Source organism: Artibeus jamaicensis, unplaced genomic scaffold (genome assembly GCF_021234435.1).
Source record: "Artibeus jamaicensis isolate MK-2021 breed Jamaican fruit bat unplaced genomic scaffold, CSHL_Jam_final contig_944, whole genome shotgun sequence".
In the NCBI taxonomy this organism is placed as follows: Eukaryota; Metazoa; Chordata; class Mammalia; order Chiroptera; family Phyllostomidae; genus Artibeus; species Artibeus jamaicensis.
In genome coordinates, this window is record NW_026522020.1 from 314,324 (window position 1) to 338,497 (window position 24,174).

Below are 24,174 nucleotides of genomic sequence, written 5' to 3' on the forward strand. Positions count from 1 at the left end.
AGATGCCACTCATCCTTGACCCTGGAGTTGAGGCCCCTTGAAGGGGGCCAAGTCTTAGGAGGAAATTAAAACTACCTGCTGTAAATGTGTCCAAGTTTTGTAGGTTGAATGAACGGTACTGAGATAGTTAAATCAGTGACCAAATATTCATTAGTGATCTTTTTAAGGAATTAGAAGATTGGGAGGGGCATCAAAAGGCCAACAAATATATTTCCAATTTTCCAGAATAAAAGAAGGTAGATTCCCCAGAGTGGCTGGTGGAGCTTGGAGCTTGATGTTATACCTGTGTAAGGTTCTAGAAAGTATTTCTAAAGAGATGATATCAGAGCATTTTGGAAAGGAAACCGAGTACCCACAGCCAGCATGGATTCACTAAGAGTAAGTTCAGTCATACTAATCTCATTGCTGCCAATAGACCAGGGGGCTTCAGGGCACGGCTGCCTGGGTTCAGTTCCCAGCTCTGCTGCTGATTTAACGGGTGTCTTCATCTGCTGAAATGTGGGTGTAACACTAGTGTGTCAGCCTATCGTGGCCCTACACAGCATTTGTGCTGTGAACAGCAGCTGTTAGGAGTCGTTCCTGACAGTGAGCGTACCCCTGGCATTGAATCACGATACAGGCCTGTTTTCATGCAGACAACAAAAAGATGAAGAGCTAGGTGGGGTTTCAGTGTGGTGGTCTGAGGCTCACTGGGTGCTGTATCCAGAAGGTGCTGGAAAAGGGTTTGCCGTCACCCTAGAGGGAGACCTCCGCTGGCTCTGCACCCAGCCAGGTCAGTCATTATTAATGACTTAGGGGGACAAGGCACACTTACCAGAGGGGTAGGTGATAGCCATGATGGAAAAGATAGTAACTGGGAGCCTCAAATAAGGTTCCTGAGATCCAGCGAGGCCAGGGTGTCTCGGGATGAAATTAAGTACACACAGCAGGGTCTCTCCGCCTGAGGGCCCAGTAGTGTGGCCCGAGGAGCTGTCGGTGGTCTTGGCCCACTCTAAGCTTGCCAGGTAACAGCACATACATGTGTTCCGTTCCGGGCACAATGCCTTAAGAGGCCCACAGACCAGTGGATGGCTTTCAGGGGTCATTAGATGGTGAGGGGCGTTCAGCAGCCGGACGTGTTTAGCCTGGAGAAGACTCAGCAGGGACCTGCCATGAGAGCACTGCTGTGCGTAGTGTGTGGGGGGGCTCTAGACAGTGGACCGAACCTATTTCTAGAAATAATCGGGCGTAGGCTCTGCTCTAGCACAGGAAAAACATGCAGACTCTGAGAGCTCCAGGGGGAGCCGTGCAGTTAGCAGAGTTCAGTTTCTTGTCCTTGGATATACACACTCAAGCGTCAGGGTTCCATGAGAATCAGCCCCTGGCCTAGCACCATTTTCCCTAGGATTCCATGGCTGTCTTTATCGTGTGAAATTTGGGGACCAAACTTACATAATTTTTAGACATCTTTTTTAATTCAACCCATCCTAAAAGTGGGCTGCTTAATCTGCTGGACTTGGGATATGAGTCCTGACCTTTCTCCAAGTTATACCAGGGCCTTGGGCGCACTGGAATTTAGACAGGTGGGAGACGAGCGATCCCGCTCTCCCCCTGCCGGCAGGCCAGCAGCTCTGTAAACTGCAGGGTGCTGACCGGGCACCGACTGCATAACCGTCTCCCGTCATCCTCTGTTCTGTTGGCTTCTGTCCTCACACCCTGGTTCGAGCTGCCCAAAGCTCTGGGCTCCAGTCCTAAGGTGAAGTTCCCTCTCATCTCTCAGGAGACAGAGGCACGGCCTAAATCCCATCTCCTCATTTCCCAGCTTAGTATCAGCCCTTTTTCTCTGCGCTGGCTCTCAGCAGTTGCTCCTTTTCTACCAATGTGTGACTGTCCCCTCCAGGCCCTGCCCTGGCATGGCCCTTCTTAAACTAAGGGCTTTCATCCAGTGGGGCCCCAGGGCTCAGCTCCTACTTTAGTAACCTCAGAGCACCCCTCTGTCTCTCCTACCCCAAGGCTTTTGGGACTTGACTCCTACATTGTCAGTGGTCTTCTGAGTTTAATGATCTCTGTAAACAAGGTGATAACAAGTAGACACCCCTAGATGGGGAGATGCTGGCAATCCCTCTTTTCCTGTTGGGCCAAACGTGAGTGGCCCAACTGTGAGTCTCTTGCCCCTTGCCCCTACTTGAGATAGAGCCTCAGCAGAGCAGCCCCTTACTCAGACCTGCAGTCAGATCTGCAGCACAACACGCTTAGGACCTTTGCTTTGTAAAGCAGTGCTTACTACCTGCCTGCTCCTAAGAACCCTGCCCCAGCTGAGGGCCACTGTCTCTCAGACGCCTCCCTCTGGCCTTCTCTGTTGTCAGCTTATGACAGAGCAGTGAGCACTGGGCTCTAGAGTGGTTTACCACAAAAAAGTACAAGTGGCACTCAGCTCAGATCCCAGCTCGTTAATCCCTTCACTCACTCACTCGTTTGTTCATTCAGTTCATTCTGAGGGTCTCGGTGCCTGCCGTGTTGGGCGCGGTTCTCCAGCTGCGGGGCTCCACAGGCCCTGTGCAGACAGACCCTGTGCCCACAGACCCCTGCCTGTGCGGCCTCCGCGCACGCGAGACCGCCGTGAACAGGCCACCGCCGCGTGCGAGGAGGAGGGAAGTGCTCTTAACAAGCATGTTTGGCATATATGCCCATAACTTAAGTTCTCGTTTCTCTCTCCCTTACCTCTGGCCCTGAGATAACACTGAGACAGTATCAGTTCTCCCACCCCTCCATTGCCTCCTCCCCACACGGGGTTGGGTGCCTCCTAGCATTTCTCATGTGACTCCTCAGGTACCAGTACTCAAAATGAACTCCAGCTTTCTTAATTTGGCCTCTTGAATCCCTAAGGGGGATTCAGAATAAATTGGGTAGGTCTTTCATGGGCATATAATATATATCCTATCCAGCAGTTTAAATACCTGTAAATCTTTGGGATGAAATTAGAAGCCTTCTTAAAAGCATACTTTGAACCTTGCCTAATGAGACGTTTTCTCAAACATTCCCTGATTTGGTTGGTTCATTCATTCATTCATTAGATGTTAATTTCTTACTATGTGCTGGGCACTGCATAGGTGCTGGGGATTCAGGGATTAGTGAAAATAGACTTGACCCTTGTGTTTATAGAATGTACAGTCTCACATGAGACATTCATTGAGTAATCCCCCAGATATGGCGTCACCTGTGACCATGCTTTCGTGCTGGTGACCAGTCGGGAAGGGTTCCCTGTGGGAGTGGTGCTCACGTTGAGGGCCGAAGGCAGTAGGTTCCTAGGGCGGGAAGCCTGTGCCTGGGAGGCTGGAGGCCGGGCAGGGCGGGGCTCTGGCACTCGGCTGGCAGACAGCCTCCTGCAAACCCCCTGCCGCTGGACCCCACGGAGGTGCCGGTGCCGGTGCCGCGGGGCCTTCCACATTGGTGTGACCATGGAACATTTCTTAGAGCATTTCCCATGTTCGTGGGACTTGGACATCCTCAGGAGACACCAGTTTGGTGTCACCTAGGGAACTCCAATGTAAACAGCAGAGAGCTCAAGTTAAGGGAAGTCTGTCTGAGAAAGGGGGGTTATTGGCACCAACCTCAGCAGTAGGGGCTGCACAGGAACTTAATTCCTTCATTCCCCGAACGGCGACTGGCCAGTTCTGCCATCACCTGTGCCCATTTTTCCCACCTGGCTGGTCATTGCCAACTTCAGGTCCTTGAAGGCATGGGCCACATCTCCTTTCGTTGTAACCCTAGCACCTAGAGCTTTACCTGGCACATAGTAGATATTTTCTGAATGAATGATCCTTGACTTTTTTTCCAAGGAAATGCATGAGGTGTGAAGCATAGGCTCTATTTTGTGGTAATGCAGAATTAGATGCGGGGTCTTAATAATTTCCTATCGTACATGTGTGCAGCATTATTCTGCTTACTTAGGAGCTAATATTTATAAAATGACAGGGCTTTTAGAAAACACTCTGCCTCTGTCAAAGACTTCATTCGGTGTGAAACTGAATGCAGTTGAACTTAGGAGGAAGGAAATGGAGCCTCTGATACTTTTTTTAATTAAAGAAATGTCCTCTTTTTCCACCAGGAGCATTATTCTATTTGACATTTTATCAGAATTATTTACTTTTATTCCACAGCAGTTCTTCATTCTCTTTGAGTGTATATTTTCATTGTCTTATATATTTGTTTTTAAATGTTTCCTTCTATGAGCTATAGATGTGTGATTAATCATAATCACTAAAATCGCAATTTCAAAGTACTGATTTTATATACTCATATTCAAAATCAATATTTCCAGTACAATTCATGTTCAAATGTTTTTTAAGTATAGTAGTTTTAACAACAGTTTGTATTTGGTAAAATGGTGTGAAATGTTTTGGGATTTTCTTTTCTAAATTAACTTGAATGCAGAACAACTTTTTGACTATGTTTTCTTTTTCTAGGATTTGCTCACGAGACATAAATTGCTCAGTGCAGAATTTTTGGAACAGCATTATGATAGAGTAAGTATATGAAATACTATTCTAAAATAGCAAATTTTAAGTTTTGTTCTCGGGATTAAAAGGCTTATGTTATATTTTGTACCAGAATGTTTGGTTTGTGTCTGTGAAGTTTTAAGATGGTGACGTAATCATTCTCCATAAAGTGGGGTAAGGAGCTTTATTTGGTCAGAAGCAGACTGGTCTTTCTGATCTATACACCGCCCTTTGAATCTTTTCTTGCTTTAGAATAAGAGAAGAAAGCGCTTTGTGCTGAATGGCATGTGATACCCAGTTGAGATGAGAGGAAAAGCTTCTGACCTCCTCACACTCCTTCCCGTCAGGGGCTCACACTGGTGCTGCTGACGCAGAGAAAGGGAGGCACAGCGGCAGAAGCCCCAGCCCCGAGGAGGCAGGGCCTGCTTCTGCCCTGCTCCGAGGCCGACTCCCATCCCCACCAAAGCCATTAGCGCTGGGGGACTCAGAGGTCCATCCTTGTTTGTAAAGCGAGGACACTGGACTAGCCCAGCAGTGAGGTCCCTTCCAGGTTGAATCCATGTCAGACTTCCTGGTAATAGAGCCCCCAAGGTGTGTCCATGGTTCTGAGTGTGCTAATAAGCTGACCTTGACTGTCACAGCAGCCTTCAGGCCCCAGTGCAGGTGTTCTTCCCCCCTTCCCGAGAGGCTCTGCTCTCCACAAGACCCACAAGCACCTGCAGGTGCCGCCCGAGTGCAGCCTCCACGCTGAAGGTCTCGCAGGTGCTCCGGGAGGACTCCCGGTAACCACGGTCCGCTGACGGTCTCCGTCCATCTCGCAGGGTCGGGCTTAGGCTCATCCTTCCACTGGTCGTTTGCATTTTTGAAATTCTAGGTATTGTTCATCTTCATTGTTCACTTTGTTCTTCAACTAAATTAAGATTCTTATAAAGTCTTACAAAAATCTTAAAATAATCAAAATCTGTGCTAATTCTTTCATGTTCCCTTTCCCTGTGTTTCCCTCCCACTCCCAGTACCGTCCTAACACCATGCACAGCACCTAGGAAGCCCCTCGGGCAGCCCCAGAGGTGGTGCAAGCATGGTGGGGCGTTCGGTTTTGCTTCTGCCTGTGTGTTTTTGGATGGGAATGCGTTTCTTCTTCTGTTTGTTGGTCTAAAATGGCAGCATGGTCATTTCATCGGTGCCTTTAAGTAGTTAGAAGCGTGGGCTTTGGCACCAGACTTCCAGGAGCCTGGCTTCACGTCGCAACCCCATCGTGTGCGCCCCCAGCCCATGGGCATGGCCTTCATTCACCCTCTTTGCCTGCGGAGCTGTTGGGAGGCTGAAAGAGAGTGTGTGTGTCAAGTGCGAGGCACGCCGCTGCACCATGCATGTTTCCACGTGGCCTCGGGTGTTTTATTTCAACATGCCAGTATCTTAAGGCCCACCAAAGCTAATGGTGACCAGTTCCAAGAACTCGACTACAGTCAGTGGCATGTGTTATTAGTGTGTGACGTTAGTTAACAGGATTTTAGAAAGACTCAGGTGATGCAGCTAACAGAAGCGTGTGCAGCACGGGCAGAGCCTGACGGAGGGAGAAGGATGGTGGGGGGATGTGGGTAAATTACATGAAGCCAGAGGTGGGTTATTGCACAAAATACGTGCTCTAAAATCCTAGACATCTTGACCCTGAGCTTTGTAATAACCAAAGTCAATGAAAAGGTCCCAGTCTGTGTAAAGCAAGAGATGCCTGTTGCTCAGAACAGCTCTTTCTAGCACTGAGACCTGAAACGAGTGTTGGCACTCCTAGAGGGGGATTAAATGACAGCGCCGCGTAGCAGACCAGGTCTCTGAGGAGCCCAGCAGTGCCTGTCCTTGGCTTGTCCGAATCCAGGACGGAGCCTAACACATCGGGGGGCAGTGCATGGGAACGATTTCTTGCAACTAAGCATGAGGTAGCAGAAATATCTTGACTTGGTTTTTCTGCTAAGAACTTGAGGTATACATGTTCCATGTTACTGATTAAAGGCAGTTCCAGTGTTTTGACCATCAGTGTGATGATCACTTGAGAAGGTAGGGTTAACAGCCCTGTCTGAAAATACATGTCTGGCTTGCTTATTTAAGTAAGTAGGGAGCCATCCCACTCCCTCCTAGAGGCTGTGCATCATTGAAAGAAATGACACACAGGCAGCCCCAAACCAAGGCCGGAAAACCTCTTCTAAAAAGGGCCAGACAGTAAACAGTTGAAGCTTCTTGGTCCTGTGGTCTCAGTCAGCTCTCTTATCTGTTATGCTGCAAAAACAGAAATAAAAATGCATAAACAAATCTGTTTACAATAAATGAGTGGGCATGGCTATGCCCCAATAAAGCTTCCTTTATAGAAATGGGCAGTGAGCAGGATTTGACCTGTAAGCCATAGTTTGCCGACCCCTCCTCTAAACCACAGATGAGGGGCCGCCAAAGACCCAGCATAGAGTACAGGCACAGGTAGTTTTAGGGGGGACACATCCTGAAGCAGCGTCCTCCGCCACCCACCACAACCAGGATAGCCTCAGGACGGTGTTGCTCTCCGACAGTCATGCTGGTGGTATACAACTGTGGGGCTTTTAAAACCTACTACAGTTAAAGCAAGTGTGTGTGCGTGTGTGTTAAAGCTAGCCTGCCTTCTGTCCTCACTTTCTCAAAGTGTAGCCTTGGCCCCGGGGGGCCCTCGTTTCCCTGCCCACCATTCCGGTGGTAGACGCTTGTCAGTCCTTACACCTGTAGCGTTTTGCACTCTCCGGGCCTCTACTCGTGCCGGGTCCTTCCCGTGTATCCCCCGAGAATCCTGCCACCCCGCCACCCCATTTCTAAATGAAATCCCTCTCATTATTCAAGTGTGAGCTGAACTCCTGCTTTCTAGGATGTCTGCAGATTCAGCACAATGCTGAATGTCTCCTCTCCCCTATTCTTAATTATTTCTGTCTGTGCTTGATGCATAGAAAGAACAGGTAGCTTTTTCTCTTTGTGGTTGTGCTTTGGGCTTGTTGAGTTCTCATCTGTAAAGAATATGAATTTTCTAGTGTAACACCAAGAAATGACTCAATAGTGAGGAAACAGGGGGTGGGAGTTCTGTTTCATGAACGTGGAGTTCGGGAGCAGAAGACCAGACAAGCTGCACATGGGCCTGTGCAGGGCTGGGAGGGGTCGGTCCAGGAGCGCTCTGCACAGACGTGTTCAGCAGGCACCCCCACTCTGCCCCCCGAGAGCTCCTGAGCCAGGAAGGAGCAGGAAGTGCGGGGCAGATGGGAGGAGGCTTGGGCAGTGTTGGGCCTCCACGGGGTTAGAGGTTTCTGCTCAAGTTTTATAGCATTGTCTGCCAGTCTTCAAAAACCTAATTAACTCTGATACGTATCTTTTGTCTTAGTTCTTCAGTGAATATGAGAAGTTGCTTCATTCAGAAAACTATGTGACAAAAAGACAGTCACTCAAGGTATGACAGATTATTTATTTGATGTACTTCATTTCTCTGTGTACTTTCATTTCAGATCCTGTGTTTGATTTGGGGGAGAGGGAACTCCACTAGCGTGTGGGTCTTGGACCCTCGGGGGAGATACATTTGTGCGTGGCCACAGTTGGTGTGGAAAGGAGCAGGTGCATCAGTGGCCCACACGAGACGCCTGCCCACCTCCTTGTAACTTAGAGACACCAAAGTGCAATGTACAGAATTTCCAAGAGGACTTTATCTCTTAGTAATGCAGCACTTTAGGTTTTGAAGCATATTTTTAAAACTTAGAACTGAACCAACGAGATGAAGACATGACCGGTGTTACCTCCCCAGGATGCTGCCCAAAGGCAGGGACTTATTTGCTGGGGGCGGGGAGGGAACATGGTGTGAGCAGTGAAACTGGGGGTCGTGGGCAGGTTTGGCTGCTTGGGTTGAAATAGGTTATGAATAATTCCACTGGAAGTTAAATAGCGTGTTCAAGGTCATGTAGTTCAGAAGGAGCCCGGATTCTAACACCAGCGGCCTGGTGCCCAGGGGCAGTCCCTCCTGACTTTGCTTCTGCCTCTGTCCACAAGGGCCACAGCTCAGCCCCACCCCATTGCAGGACACACCACCAGACCCCCACTGGGCCTTGGTGCTGACCACACAGAGAGGTGACAGCTGGTTTCCAAAAAAAGAAGAATTTAGAGTGAGCAGTGATGATTTGTAAGTTAGATAAAGTGTAATGCACCTACAGAACTCAGGAAGCCCTGAATGCACAATTCTTTCCAGCTTAATAGATGTTGTTAATTAATTGCCGATATTAGTGATGAGGAGTCAGTCACTAAGGAAGAAAGGGAGTATCTCTGGGAGACTTGGCTTAAGGAGTAGAAAAGTTTTCATTTTTATAAACCTTTCTGAATCAGATATGATAACTTTGACCCGTGTAGAAGTTAGTGTATGGAAAACTTTGGAAATGACCCTTTTGTCCTGGGAAATTCAAATAAATAAAATTAATTTTTAGTTAAGTTCTGACAGTCTTATTCTGGGGCCAAATGTGCCTGAATGTTCCCTTCAGAGAGCAGTGCCAGCCTCGCCGCAGGTTCAAACACCCACGGGAAGGGGGCACTCGGCGGCTTCTAGGTCACGGTCTAGTCCGAGTGTCTGCAGAACAGCTAGTGGTGCTCTGTGCCTAGGGTGATGGTCGTTAAGTGAGTTTTTTTAACTTTGGTTTTTCTTCGGATCTTAGAGTAATTCTTTACCTGTCTTCTCAGCTTCTTGGTGAGCTGTTACTAGACCGACACAACTTCACAATTATGACAAAATACATCAGTAAACCCGAGAACCTCAAACTCATGATGAATCTCCTACGAGACAAAAGCCGCAACATCCAGTTTGAGGCCTTCCACGTTTTCAAGGTAGAGTACTGAAACCGTCGCTGGCCTCACTGTGACAGTCTAAGTAATGAGATTCGGTTCAGGTAACTTTCGCGTTTTTGTCTAAATGAGGTAAAACGTTTAAACAAAAATGGACCCAGAAACAGGGCAGACCATTTAGGTTTGACAACAAGTTTATTAGCAGAGGGTGCCGTTTGTCTTTACCTGAGGGTGTCAGTCACAAGATTGGGCTTAATCTGGGTCTCATGCTTTCCCAGGGGGGTTTATTCTCAAAATCATTCTGGTCTCTTGTGCCCAGAAATGATTTCTGCCCATTTTATCCTAAAATCAGCAACTGTATTTAATGCCAACTACCAAGTTTCAGAGCATGAATGAACATGCCAGTGCTTATTGTGCTAAAACACAAGCTTTTTTAAAATTTTCAAATTGCAAAATACAATTTTCCAAAGCACAAACCTCTGACAGAGTGACCAGACTCCCCCTCGTGCCCCAGGAGGGAAGCCCTGGGTGTGTCCTGCGTGCGCCTCTTGTTCCTTCCCGCGGCTGATGGTGGCCTCTCTCCTGCAGGTGTTCGTTGCCAACCCTAACAAGACTCAGCCCATCCTAGACATCCTCCTCAAGAACCAGACCAAACTCATCGAGTTCCTCAGCAAGTTTCAGAACGACAGGACCGAGGACGAGCAGTTTAATGACGAGAAGACCTACTTGGTCAAACAGATCAGGGACTTGAAGAGACCAGCTCAGCAAGAGGCCTAACTGCCCCCGTAAACATCCAAACTAGTAAACCCAAACCCAGCACTTGCTGTTAGCTCTTCAGCATCAGGCACTCTTTCCAATTCATGAGGAACAATACTGCTCATCTGCTGTTAAGTGAACGGTTTTTCATTTTACCTTGTTTTGTTTTGTTTTGTTTTGTTTTTAGTCGAACCTGGAGAAGGTAGCTGCTGCTTTCTTGCACACTAGAGCACACGTGGACTTTTCTTGATCTTTGTGTCATTTCAGGATTCAGAGACCCTGTTTGCTGTAGGAGCCGTGGACACGGCTAGGTTCCTGAGGGCAGGAGGAGGGGCGGTGTGTGGTGGAGGGGCGGAGGCGTCGATGGGGTCAGACTGACCTGCGGGTTTGCGTTGGTCTTCGTAAGAGCGGGGCGTGGGTTCTCGGTGCGGAGGTCGCCTTCACCAGAGGAAGACGGTGCTGCGTCTGGAATCGGGGGTCCGCACCCACGACGTGAGCTTTTGGGTGGATAAAATTGACATGAGAATAACTTGATACTGAAACTTAGCAACTCCTTAAAAGTGTGAAGCTTCATAAGGTCATGAGGAAAATGTATATATGCTTTTGACAGCTTTCTAGAATTTTTTGACATTTGATTTTCTTAAGACTTATAAACCTGGATATGTTGGAAGGTCTCTTCAGACGGTAGAGCAGCGACACCTTGCGTGTCATTTCAACGATGCTCGTGGGTTTCTTTTGTACATAATCCTTAGAATGCTCATTTCTTTTAAATGATTTAATTTGTACAGCAGAGGAATGTTATTGTATTAGTATGTAACTATTACCTAATGTTGAGTTTTTGCAAAAAATGAATGCTTATATGTAATTGAAATACTTCAGATCACATGAAAATGCTGATTTAACATTTAAGTATCACAGCATTAAAAGGAAAAAGTAAACCAGTCCTTCGTATTCAGTTATCTAATGGGGTGCCATCAATAGGGTACAGTACAGACTCGGAACTCAGCTCCTGCATCATACTGGCCTTATCCATGTAAAATGAGTCGTAAGTTTGCTCGGTCTGTGAATGATGCCGACTGTGCTGAGTCAGCGCTGGTTCTTTGGGGGGGCAGGGAGCGTGTGCAGCACCTCTTCTTCTTTAGCGTAAGGAACCAGCACCATAGTCGTGAAACTGAGTGATCAAGACCTCGGCTTCTCTTAGGAAGAGTTTCTAGTCATAGGTGTTCTGTGGGGAAATGTATTTTTCTTAATGTCCTTTTCCTTAATGCTGCAAATGATCAGTATTTATAAAATAACTGATTTTGCACCACTTTTTTGTTACTGTGACCACGGCAGAGCTGCGTCTCCTAGAATATATCTCTCCAAAGTTATTAGAATGGTATCTGTTCATCTTAGTGATGCAAAGACCACAACTAACAACTTACAGATCAGAGTTTGCCAGTTCGAACTCAGCATGGCTGTGGCTGACTAGGAAATTTATATGATTATTCTTTGCTAGCTTCTCTTACTAATTGAATTATTTATCGGCCAGTAAAATGAGACTCCCAAGTGATGTTCCAGCAGGTTGTAAAAACACCAGTTTAAAAAGTAGCTCTGGAAAACACAGATGTATTGCATTCTATTTAATTACGCAGCAGCCTGCATTGAGATCGGTTTTCCAAGGCTGTCTTGACCACCGTCTGTGTGAAATCTTTCATGTGTCCTGTTGGCAGTAGGGAAAGCGACCTCAGCTTCTCTGAATGAAAACACCAAGGTGTCGGGGACGGCAGGCTTGGCTGTGACGCATGCCTTGGTCCCAGTGCTCTAGGCCTGGTGTCAGGGTCTGTTGAGAACATCACACCAAGTGGAAGAAAGGTCTCCCTGCCAGGCTGGTTCTTAGAACTTGAGACGATGCTGCAGCCTCCACGCGGGGGATGCCATCGCCGCGCTCGGTGTGGGGCGAGGGCGCAGCGTGCCCGGGACTGCCGGCGAGGTCCCACCCACAGGAGTCTGGAGGGAGGTACGGCTTGGGGGTTCTTTGTTTGTTTGTTTGTTTGTTTTTAACAAAAATGTGAAAACATTCAAGGTTGAAAAGTTGCATTTGAAGTTATGACCATTTAATATATTCATGTTACCCAAACTGTTGTACCGGAAGTGGTTTCTCTCCGTGTAGGGGGTTCAATTTCACACGAGTCAGTTACTCCCGTGGTTGTTGACCCGGAAGAAAACGAAGGTTGAGGCGCAGGCAGCTGTTGGCAGTGTCGCGAGGGCATTCCTTTCTCGGGGGGGAAGTAAATTTCTCGTCCGACTGTCTGGCCCTGTAATTTAAATTCAAATAAAATTTTGGAGCAACACCACGGCCCGTGTTGTCAGAAGTCTGGCAGAGCGCACCGCGAACACCCCACCCGCGCACGCCTCCCAGGCCTTTCCGTTTCATTCGGGGCTTTGTCTTCGGTGTCGCACGTGCTTCTCACTCACCTTCCAGGGCTGGCTGCAGCCTCACCCCTCCTTCCTCAGCCAAGTGCGCTTGCACTCGGGCCCAGGCCTTCCCGCCTCTCCGACCCTCCATTATTCACACGCAGCGGAACTAGAGGCAGTGGAACTAGAGCCCCCGGCAGCAGTGTGGTAAGTCACGGGGGTGGGACAACAGCGAGGGCGAGGGCACCGCAGGCACGGTGGCCCGAGGCCCCGGGGCACACCGCCCATCCTCAGCTCCTGTTTCAGCCCTTGTCCTTGAGCAGGGTCCCCGTTCTTGGGTGACAGGAGCGGATGTGCTCTTGCCAAGAACACTTTGTCAGAATAACATCTTATTTGTTGCCATTTCTTCTAGGTGGTTCACTCTACTTGTATGTCACAGTTCTCTAAGACAGCAGGGTCCCCTAAGGTCGGAACTGGTGGCTCTGCCCTTCTGTGAGTAGGAACCAGGAGTCACACCTCAGACAGGAAGTGGCCACATGGGGGGCTGAACTGTGCTTTAGCACAAGTCCTACTTCCTACCAGTTACCAGTCGGGTGTTCCCGTCCCCCCCCCCCCCCCGCACCAAAAAAAAAAAAAAAAAAGGAAGGAAATTGAGCCTCAGCCTGCTCCCTGTAGTGTGGTTACTGCCCTGCCTGCTGTAGGAATAAGGGTGGAAGGAGATGGTGGCCGTGACAGCCATCGGAGGCTGCAGTGCTCCCCAGCTGTGTGTTCTGGAGGCTCAGAGCAGCCCCACCTGAGAATTTGTGGGAATGTCCCTCCGAGGACAGGGGCCCGGACACACTGCGCCTTCAGCTACTTCCAGATTTATAGGGGCTATTCCCGGCCATGTCTGTGTCCTTGCCACATCTTCCAGAGCCTGGTGGCCTCTCTGACCATCTGGCTTCCAGAAGGCATGAAAGGCAAGGTAAGTTCCCCCCACACCACAAGCTAAACGTGATCTTGGCTGGCTCCCACAGCCAGCCTTCAGAGGGACCTCCCCCAGGAGCAGGCTAAACACAGCCCCTCAGCTCTCCACTGAGGACCAGGGACTTCGCCTGCCAACCCTTCACTCCCGGTCCACCTGCATTCCTCCACCAAGACATGGGTAACGGACACGAGCCCTCCCCACCCCGGAGCGAATGCTGGCTGGAGACGGCGGTGATGGCTGCAGGAGGCTGTGGCTCCCCACAGCTGGCCTGAGGTTTCCATGCTGTTGCTCAGGGGTCTTGGGATGTTTGGTTCCCTGTGGGGTCCTCCAGCTGAGGGTGCTGGCCCCTCCCGGAGATCTAGGTCTTCCAGCGTGGCAACCCCAGGTTCCTCTGCGAGAGCGTGTCCTTGGTGGGGTGGTGCTCCAGGGGCACGGTGGAGATTCAGGAGGAAGGTCTAGTTCCAACATTCCTCACAACATGAGCTTCAGCTCGTCAGAACTGTTCTTGGTAATACGTTTTTCTCACCCACATACTCAGCGACCCGAGGAAACAAGCGGTCCTGCTCCAGTGGACAGGAGCCAGGTCTTCCATTTGGTGGGGGTCTGACCAGAGCAGTGGGTGGTGCCAGAGGCCAGCTCCCCACCTCAGAAAGTCTCACCCACGTGTAGGAGGCGGCATGGGCCCGGTCCTAACCCACACAGCGCCCCGCGCTCGGCTGAATCTCCACGGGGCCCTGCGCTCTTCCCCGCCCTGGGCCTCCCTCCACTGGGGATGAGGTGGGTGGAACAGGGTTGGGTGCGGAGCTGCATCACGTGAGCGATGCCCTGAGAGCACCTGGCAGTGCCCCGCCCACCCCTTGGCACCCTTTTCTGCCTTGGAAAGCTGCTTCTTGTGGCTCAGGACACCAGAAGTGCAGCTAATGTCCCCAGAAGCAGCCCAAGCCCCAGGGCCCGGTGCCCCACCTGGAATGGTGCTCCCCAGCAGGACTGATGTCCAAGGCCACCCCATTAATGTTTTACTGACATAGCTTTTATCTGACTCCCTCCTGTCTCACTCTGTGCCAGGGCTTCCTGGGACCAAACCCTTGTCCCAGGCTCAGCTTCTGGGCAAACCCAAACTAGACGAGCTCATTTGGTGCCTTCCTACCCAGAGGCACAAACAGCCACACCTCCAGCCGCCCACACGGATGAGGCCATGGAGGCAAAACGCTGTGACTGCCCTTTGGGAAGCACACTTCCTGTCCCTCTCACCTCTGTGGCCACGGTGTGCGCATCAAAGCCCGACTGACCGCAGGCACCCTGTGGCCCAGCACACAGCAAGGCGGCTCGGGACCACCGGTCCTGCCACTGGAGGCCCCGGGCCCAGGCCCACCGGCCCCCATCCCCAAGGTCCAGTCAGCTGAAGCCTCCCGGCTCATATTCATATTTCAAAGGCAACTGGACAGGCCACGCCTGCTGCACAGACGTGACTCCACAGTTGGGAATTGGGGCAGTTAGGAAAAGCCCAGCATTGGATGGGGGGGGCTTGTGGGGGAGGGGCGGGGTTCAAGGGCAGCCTGGGCTCAGATACACTCAACTCTAATTTAAAAGGGCCACTGGGTGGCAGCAGAGCCTGTGTCAAGAAGCCGGGTGGCTGAGCCTGGGGGCCTGAGCATTCCTAGTACAACCCAGGGACAAGTAGGAAAAGACCAGAGATGCTCAGGGGGCTGTGGGCTCGGCTGCCCAGCTTCCTGAGAATCCTCTTGAGCAAAAGGAGTAGATAGTTGAGAGGTGGTTATTTGTGTTTTAGAAGAATTTTAGGTTTACAGAAAAATTGCAAAGATAGTAGAGAGTGTTCCAATAAACCACACCTGTTTCTCCTATTATCGACATGTTAGTTTGGTACTTTTGCCATAATCAGTGGGCCCCTATTGGTGAGTTACCATTATTAAAGTCTGTATTCAGTTTTCCTAGTGTTCTCCTAGTGTCCCTTTCTGTGCAAGGACCCCATGTGACACTAGTCACCGTGTCTCCTTCAGCTCCTCTGGCTGTGCGTTCTCCGACTGTCCTTGGTTTCCGTGTCAGCTCGAGGTGCACTGGTCAGGCTGGGACTTGTCTCGTTCATGAGTAGAACGAGGTGGGCTTTGAGCACACAGGTCGAGTGCCGCGGTCATTACATCCCACCGAGGGTGCCCAGCACCACACCCCCGTGGGTGTTGGCCACTGTCCTCTGGCTGACAGAGGTGTCACTACAAGTGCCCACCCTCCAGAAGCGGGGGGCAGGGGGGGCGGGTAGGAAGGGGAGACTCCACCTCCTTGAGAGCGAGTATCTGCATCAATTACTTGGACTTTTCTACATGAGAGGTTTGTCTCTTCTCCCCCATTATATCATTTTCCCCTGTAAAGTTCAATTTTCTGTATGCTTAAAATGTTCAGTAATAAAATGGTGGAAACAAAATAAGTGATTAAAAAATGGCTGCAGGAGCAGGGAGCGGGAGGATATGCACCCAGCACGGGTCACAGAGTACCAGGCGAAAGGTTTTCAGGCTGGGGGCAGGGACCGAGCGGCACATCCAGTCCCTTCTGCAGGATTCACTCTCTGGCTGCCCGGGGGGAGCCCCTGCACAGGGATGGCCAGTAGCCCCAGAATCCCTACGTCTGAACAGGTACTGACCACACGCCTGCCTTCGAGCCCTCCAAGCTCAGGGCTCTAGTTCCTTTCGTCAAGGGTCATCCTCGAGTCCCCACCTTGGCGTCCACCTCCTCCCATCCAGCCCACGGCAAATCTCGTTCGTCCCACCTCAGGATGACCCTTTAGTCTCAAGGTTGCAGGGCAGATCTCCTTGGAGCGGTTACAGCAAGCTTTCTTAATTGTAAGAAAGCTCTTTTCCCTTGTTAGGAAGCAATTAGAAATTCCGTTGTATGATGACGCAGCGCAGAATGAGTATCGATTACATTTATTTTTTGTGGCAGCTGGTAGGGGAATATTTGCTAACCTTCTCCCTCCGAGTCCACCTCAAACACCGTGTCGGGGCATTCTCCTTTGTTCAAGGTTCTTCGTTCACTGCCAGGAAGCCTCAGTGTGGGCTCAGTGATTACCAAGCACATTACGAGAGCTGACTCAGACCTCACGAGACTGGCGCTGATCGGTCCTGTAGTCTGGTTCCACCGAAGAGGGCACAGAGGTTAAGGCACCCCGAAAGCCACACAGCAGCAGGGAGCAGAGCCATTAGCGGACTCGGCAGGCAGCATCCCTTCCCTTCAATCCAGTGGTCTGCACACACTCTTCCACCTGCTTGCCTTCCTCCGAAATTGCCAAGAGCAGATCCTCGAGGCTCAGTGAGCAGTGGTGAAGGGGGTCCCAGAATCCCGCCCACCACAATCAACGTGTGCATGGAACACCCGAAAGGAGAGGCGGCCCGGCACCAGACAAGTCTGGAACCAGAGTGTTCCGCCTTCGTAGGCGGCGCAGTGGGGGCCCATCCTTGCTCAGAGGGACCAGGCATGTGAGGAGGACATTCGCAAGCCGCCACTTTGAGTCTGGCTGGTGAAAGCTTCAGTGGCCGACATGGTGGCAGTAATCTTGTCGTGTCCTGCACTTAATGCAGGTAATACATATGACCCTGAGGTATCTATCATGTTTATGACAGAACGATAGGATAGATAGATGAATAGAAGAGATAGATAGGCCCTGGCTGGTATGGCTCAGTGGACTGAGTGCCAGTCTGTGAAAGGGTTGCCAGTTCGATCCCCGGTCTAGGGCACATGCTTGGGTTGCAGGCCAGGTCCCCACTTGGGGGTGCACAAGAGGCAACCACACATTGATGTTTCCCTCTTTTTCTAAAAGCAAATAAATAAAAAATCTTTAAAAAAAAAAAGAATAGGATGGATGGATAGATAACTGGATAATTGATAGTTATATAGACAAATGACAGATGATGACAACAGTAAAAAAAAACAACAGGGTAGAAGTGACCTAAAGTGAAAAAATTTCTGTGGTTTACCAGAATTGAGTTAGTATCAATCTGAAGTAAACTGTGATAAGAAGCATATTGAAATGCCTAAAGCGACCTCTAAGGAAAAAATTAAATCTTAAAAACTGGAGGCTATTAATAAAAAGCTGGAAACCACCAGCTCTTTCCTTGGGCTTAAAATAGAGCCTTTTAGAAAAGGACGTTTCAAAAAGAAACCTAAACACCCAGGACGAGCTGTGTGGAAGGCTGACGTTACCAGAAAACACCCCGTTTCTATGAGACACGTCAGACACATCCCATATCTACCTGCCGCTGGAACGGCTGTCAGAATACATCAGGAAAGGAGGGGGCGGGGAACACCAGACACACCAGAAGATGCTCTGGATGAAAATGGTGATCTTTGGGTGATCTGCGTGAAGCAGCTTGCTCAAGAAGCCAAAAGGGAGAAACCCAGAAGAAAATCAGCTCAAGCCTCTAGGTGGCCATTTGCTGAAGGGGAGCCACTGGCTGGTCTTCCTGGGAGGGGACCACACAGGTGACGGGAACTTGGGGTTGGATGTAATGCGTGCACCAGAAAACAGACTTTCTAGCTTAATCAGGACTTTTGAATACACTGACTGATGTCACTCAAAGGGTTACTTTAAAACACTTTATAAGAAATCTAATGCACGTTACATTAGCTGAGGAAGATGAATTGATCAGTACGTTCATGTCTGAAGTCTTCAAACCAGGAAAGCTGCACTGAAGTTAGAAAAAAACGCACCAAGGGAGAGGCCACAGCACCAGCGTGATCGCAAGTCCTTCCAGAATAGCGGCATGAAAAATAAATGAGCACTCGCCAAGTGTCGGATCTAGAGAGGGTGTGCCCTTTAAGTCGGGGGAGACTCTTGAAGCAGATGGCCGGACCAGCTGGGCTGGACACCCGTGGAGCACAAGCCAAAAATTCTGTCAGGAAAATCCCAAAGAATCGTGAGCTCTGGCGGAAGCCAGCTGCCCTCTCCCGTGAGAAGCATCTCGTGACAGTGGGCTTGAGAGCTCTGTGGGCTGGGTGCGACCTTGAGAACTCAAAAAAACATTTCTACAGCAGACAAAAATTACTGAGGAAGGATTTCAATATTGTGAAGATTCACTTTACAGGCCAGGCGTCCCAGAAGGCCATCCGCAGGGGCCAAGAGGACAGCTAGGGAGGGCTGCTGGATACAAACCCAGATTGTCCAGGTACATTGATGAGCATTATCTCAGCCAGATGATCAAGGTCAACGTCAACAGGGATAGGTCAGGCTGACAATATTCGGTATCAAATGGGGTTTTACCTCTGTGGTCTGCCTCGCTGGCCTGCCTCCTTCCCACTAATACCAGGTGCAGCAGGAGTACTTAGGTCCCAGCTTGCTGTGGTCTCACCACATTCCTATTTCGTGCCCCACCCCCCCCCCCCCGGCTCTAGCAGGGTGCTCCTCAACCTTCTGAGCCCATGCCGACAAAAACTTGTTACCCTAAGTCATTTACTTCAGTCTGATACTCGGATGTCTGGGATTTATTCTAAAGACAGCATTCACCGAAGCATGTTAGTTGCCAGGGCTGCCGTAACAAGTCTCACAGACGAGCTTACTGGAACAGAACCTTATCTTCTCACAGTTCTGGGGGCTGCAAGTCCAAGATCAAGTCAGCAACGTTGGTGTCTCCGAAGACCCGGGCTCACAGGCGGCAACTTCTCCCTGTGTCCTCATGTGGTCTCTCTGTACGTGTCTGTGTCTTAATCTCTTTTTTAAAAATTATTTTATTGATTATACTATTACAGTTGTCCCATTGCCCCCCTTTATTCCCCTCTACCCTGCACACCCCCTCCCACCCACATTCCCCCCGTTTAGTTTATGTCCATGGGTTGTGCATATCAATTCTTTGGCTTGTCTGTTTCCTATACTATTCTCAACCTCCCCCTGTCTGTCTACCTACCATTTATGCCACTTATTCTCTGTACCTTTTCCCCCATTCTCCCCACTCCCCCTCCCTACTGATAACCCTCCATGTGATCTCCATTTCTGTGATTCTCTTCCTGTTCTTGTTCATTTTTTTAGGTTCAGTTGTTAATAGCTATGAGTTTGTTACCATTTTACTGTTTGTCTTTTCTTAGATAATTCATTTTAACATTTTTATATAATAAGGACTGGGTGATGATGAACTCCTTTAACTTGACCTCATATTGGAAGCAGTTTGTCTGCCCTTCCATTCTAAATTATAGCTTTCTTGGATAGACTAATCTTGGATGTAGGTCCTTGCCTTTCATGACTTTAAATGCTTCTCTCCAGCCCCTTCTTGCCTGCAAGTTTTATTTTGAGAAGTCAGCTGATAGTCTTATGGGAACTCCTTTGTAGGTAACTGTCTCCTTTTCTCTTGCTGCTTTTAAGATTCTCTCTTTAACTGAAATCTTTGGTAACGTAATGATGATGTGCCTTGGTGTGTGCTTTGGGTCCAGCTTTTTTGGGACTCTCTGAGCTTCTAGACTTCCTGGAAGTCTACTCCCTTTGCTAGATTGGGGAAGTTCTCCTTCATTATTTTTTCAAATAAGTTTTCAATTTCTTATTCTTCCTCTTCTCCTTCTGGCACCCCTATGATTCAGTTGTTGGAAGGTTTAAAGTTGTCCCAGGTGGTCCTAAGCCTCTTCTCATTTTTTGAATTCCTTTTTCTTCATTCTAACTGAATGTTTCTTTCTTCCTTCTGGTCCCCACTGTTGATTTGAGTCTTGGTTTCCTTCCCATCACTGTTGGTTCCCTGTACATTTTCCTTTATTTCACTTAGCATGGCCTTCATTTTTTGCCTCTAATTTGCAACCATATTCAACCAATTCTGTGAGCATCCTGATCACCACTGCTTTGAACTGTGTATCTGATAGGTCGGCTCTCTCTTCATTGCTTAGCTGCATTTCTTCCATAGCTTTGATTTGTTCTTTCATTTGGGCCTTTTTTTTTTTTTTTTTTTGTCTCATTGAACCTGTTGTGTGTAGGAGCCTTAGGTGTTCACTAGGGCAGGGCAACCCCAGTTGTTGCGTTGTGACGCTATCTGGGGCAGGGGTTAGAGAGGGAACAATGGTGCTTGCACTGCTCTCTGCCAGTTTTCAGTCACTTCTCCTGCTTCCCACAAGCAAACTGAGCCCTTCTGGTGCTGATTCCCAGCTGGGTGGGTAGGTTTGTGTCCATTCTAGGACCCTGTGGGCCTCTCCGACAAACTCTTCTGTGAGGCTGAGAGTCTCTCCCGCTGCCTGAGCCCCCACAGGTGTTTTTATTCAGAGGTTTTGAGGCTTTATATTATTTGTGCTGGAACCCAGGGTGGGCATTCTGTCCTGTTCCCCAGTCGTTCCTCCCGGTTTACCTGCACATGAATGTGGGACCGCCCGCTCTGCCAGCCGCCTTGCCGAGAGTCCTCTCCACCCTGGCTTTCTGTCTCCACCCCTCCTACCAGTCTAGATGAATGTCTTCTTTAATTCCTTGGTTTTTGGACTTCCATATAATTCTATTTTCTGTCAGTTCTGGTTGTTTCTTGTTTTCAAATTTGTTTTGTCTTTCTTTTGGCTGTGCAGGGAAGCACAGTGTGTGTCTATCTACACCTCCATCTTGGCCAGAAGTCTGTCTTAATCTCTTCTTATGAGGACACTAGTCATAGTGGAAGCCACACTAGTGACTTCATTTTAACGTAATTAACTCTTTGAAGACTCGGTCTTCACAACAGTCAAATTCCGAGGTACTAAGGGTTCTAATTTTAACATATGAATGGGGATGGGGCACAGTTTGGCCCTAGCACTGTGTGCTATTAATTCCTAGACTTGCTCTTCCATATTGACGATAATTACAGCAGGGAAAAAAGTTCCTAAGCACAGCCGGAAAGACAGCTCAAGATCTAAAGAGAAGTGCCTCCCACACACAAGCCAAAGCCCTGGCAGCCACGTTCCCCAAACAAGTACAGTTTGCCCGGCCTGCAGCCCCCGCTTCTCCCTGTGGACAGACAGGACCTTCACGCTGGTCTCGTGGGTGAAACAGCTGAGTCGACAAATAGAAATATGAAAGGACAGACAAGCAACACGGGCACAAAGAGTCCATTTTTTTCTTGAATGAATTTCTACTTCTAGAAAAAGTAAAGATGCTGGATTTCACAGCAGGGGGCGATCTCTAGCACACCCACCTTCATACCCTGAGCCCTGCTCAATTGGCCCTCCCGTGGCACCTCTGCCAGGAAGCCCTACCAGTCCCTTTCTATTCCTGTGCTATTCTCTTCATAGCACTGAACACTCGGGAATCATCACATTTATTTACTTGATTGGTTTTGTCTCCTTTCACTGGAGCATGAGATGCAAGGAACCGGTGGAGCTCCACCTGTCCTGGTTCTCCTCTGAATCCTCACAGAATCCGCTGGTAACACACCCTCCCCCATCGGTAGGTGTTGACTGGATGAACAAGTAGCTGCTACATTTTTATGAGTTGGTTTCATATGTATCTTCCAGCAAATTGTATTTCGCTGAATCTAAAGTGTTGAAAATGTTTTGCCTTCCTTCAGGAGAGGTGGTGACTTCAACAGCTATCAGGGAAGAAAAATTCAGGGAGGTGATAAGATGATTTTTTAAAGACTTTATTTATTTATTTTTAGAGAGAGTGGAAGGGAGGGAGAAAGAGAGAGAGAGAAACATCAATGCGTGTTGCCTCCCGTGCACCTCCAACTGGGGACCCGGCCCGCAATGCACACATGTGCCCAGACTGGGAATCAAACCGGCAACCCCTTGCTTTGCAGTCTGGCTCTCAATCCACTGAGCCACACCAGCCAGGCCTGATAATATGATATTGACGCAGCTGCAAGGGGGCGACCCCAAGTCACCCAGAGCGGCCAGGGGCAGGTGGACCCTGAGCGTAGCCACCGCTGGTCTCCAACAGGCACGAGGGGCCTCCCACTGCCCACCGCCACCTCCAGGTTCTCCATCCCCAAAGGAGCCCCTCACTCTTTCCAGGTACCTGGCTGCAGGAAGAGCGGCTCGGCCTGCAATGGTGTCCCCGGGAAGAAATATGGAATGCCTAGAATCGATTTCATGCCCTATGTAAAGAAAGGCACGAAACTTTACCCGGGACCATAAAGGTGAAAGTAAATGGAGAGAACCCAAATTCCCGGACAGGAATACCAACTCTCCTCCAAACTAAAGAGAATCCAATAAAAGTCCCAATAGGTTTTTGCAGACAAATGGAAAAATCATTCTAAAAGTTGTCTTGAGAAGGCATGCATGACAATTACCGAGAACTTTAAAAGTAGCTCGTAACAATTTCGATGTTCTGGATATGTAACAATGCTGGGAGAAAATACTGGGGAGTATGTAAGTTTAAAGAAGAGAGAGTCTAAGTGTACAGGCACCGAAGAAATTATAGTGGAAAATTTGAAGCCTTTATGTATGAAAACAGTCCATGGATGCAATTAAAAAAAAAAAAGTCAGGTGTCAAAATGGAAAAATACCAGTGAGTTCTGATGCACAAAGCTAATCATCTTAATGGACAAAGGCTCTTTTGTTTTTGTGGAGATAGGCACACAAATAGAAACACTGGGACAAGATACAGGCAGGCCTGATGGGGTAGGATCTGGAGGCCCCTGGCCAGGCCTTACTGTGAATGAACTTCACCCCTGTGGGGTTTATGCGGGGTTTATTCTGAAGAACTTGGAAATCAGGTTTTAGGCAGAGGCAGGGCATGTTCTGATTGTCATTTCAAGTGCGCCCCCTGGCGGCTGCAGGGAACACAGACTTCGCGGGGTTTGGAGAGACGACCCCTGCAAAGGTCCAGGTGAGAGGATGAGGTGGACCAACGTGGGGAAAGTGGTCCAGTCTGAATAGACTTCGGAGACAGAGCTCAGGGGACTCGCTGGCGGATTCGGTGTGGGGTGTGCGACAAAGAGAGGTGACAAGGATGCCCACGAATACGAGAGAATTTTTAATTATGCCAGATGTGTTCTATTTATATTGCTGCAGTAACGTAATGTTTTAGTGGCAACACGAGTTCCTTACCTCGGAGTTCTGTAAGTCAACAGTGCAGGTGGTCCCTGCTGCTGGGCTCACAAGGTGAAAAACAAGATGCCTGCCAGCGTGAGCTCCTTACCTGGAGGCTCCGGGTGGGGCGTGGGGGAGTGTACTCCGGGCTCACTCAAGTTTTGGGCAGAATTCAGGTGTGTGGTGGTAGGCCTGAGGTCTCCGTTTTCTTGGCGTTGGCTCTGGAGCGTCTCAGCGCAGGGGGTGCCTTGTCACAGTGCCCATCCCCCATCCACACGCCCGCAAACTAGAGCTCTCTGAATTCTCTGCGACATCTCTCTCCCTCTAGCCAGAGAAGCTTCTCTGCTTTTAAGGGATCATGGGAGCACTCAGACAATCCAGAACAATCTCCCCGATTTTAAGGCTCATAAGCTCAATAACTTCTCTAAAGTTCCCTTCATCATAGAAGGTTACGAATTCACAGGTTCCAAAGATCAGGGCATGGATATCTGAGGGGGCGGGGGGCGGGAAGAGGCATTCTGCCCGCCTAGCACAGCATAAAATGCTGAGATTAAAGAGGAAAAAAACAGGCTATTAATCAGGGTTTCTCAGTCTCTACACAATAGACATTTTAGACTGGACAGTTCTTTGTCATGGGCACTCTCCTAGGCGTTGGAGGGTGTTCAGCAGCAGCAGCAGCAGCAGCAGCAGCTCTGGCTTCCAACCACTAGAGGCCAGTAGCACCTACCAACCCCCCAAACCCAAGTCGCGGCACACGTTGCAAAATGTTGCCTAAAGGTCAAGATCACCCTT

At 49.3% G+C, this 24,174-nt stretch overlaps 1 protein-coding gene across 2 annotated transcripts in view; it reads left to right on the forward strand.

Annotated features, from left to right (window-relative positions):
• CAB39 (calcium binding protein 39) overlaps positions 1 to 12,388 on the forward strand; it is a 69,869-nt gene extending 57,481 nt beyond the window's left edge. For both annotated transcript variants that reach the window (XM_037152183.2, XM_037152184.2), the window contains exons 6-9: positions 4,446 to 4,505; positions 7,864 to 7,929; positions 9,198 to 9,341; positions 9,888 to 12,388. In XM_037152183.2, coding sequence (XP_037008078.1) covers positions 4,446 to 4,505; positions 7,864 to 7,929; positions 9,198 to 9,341; positions 9,888 to 10,076 — 459 coding nt within the window. In that variant the 3' untranslated portion in view covers positions 10,077 to 12,388. The remainder of the gene's footprint in view (positions 1 to 4,445; positions 4,506 to 7,863; positions 7,930 to 9,197; positions 9,342 to 9,887) is intronic.
• Positions 12,389 to 24,174: the final 11,786 nt, after the last annotated feature.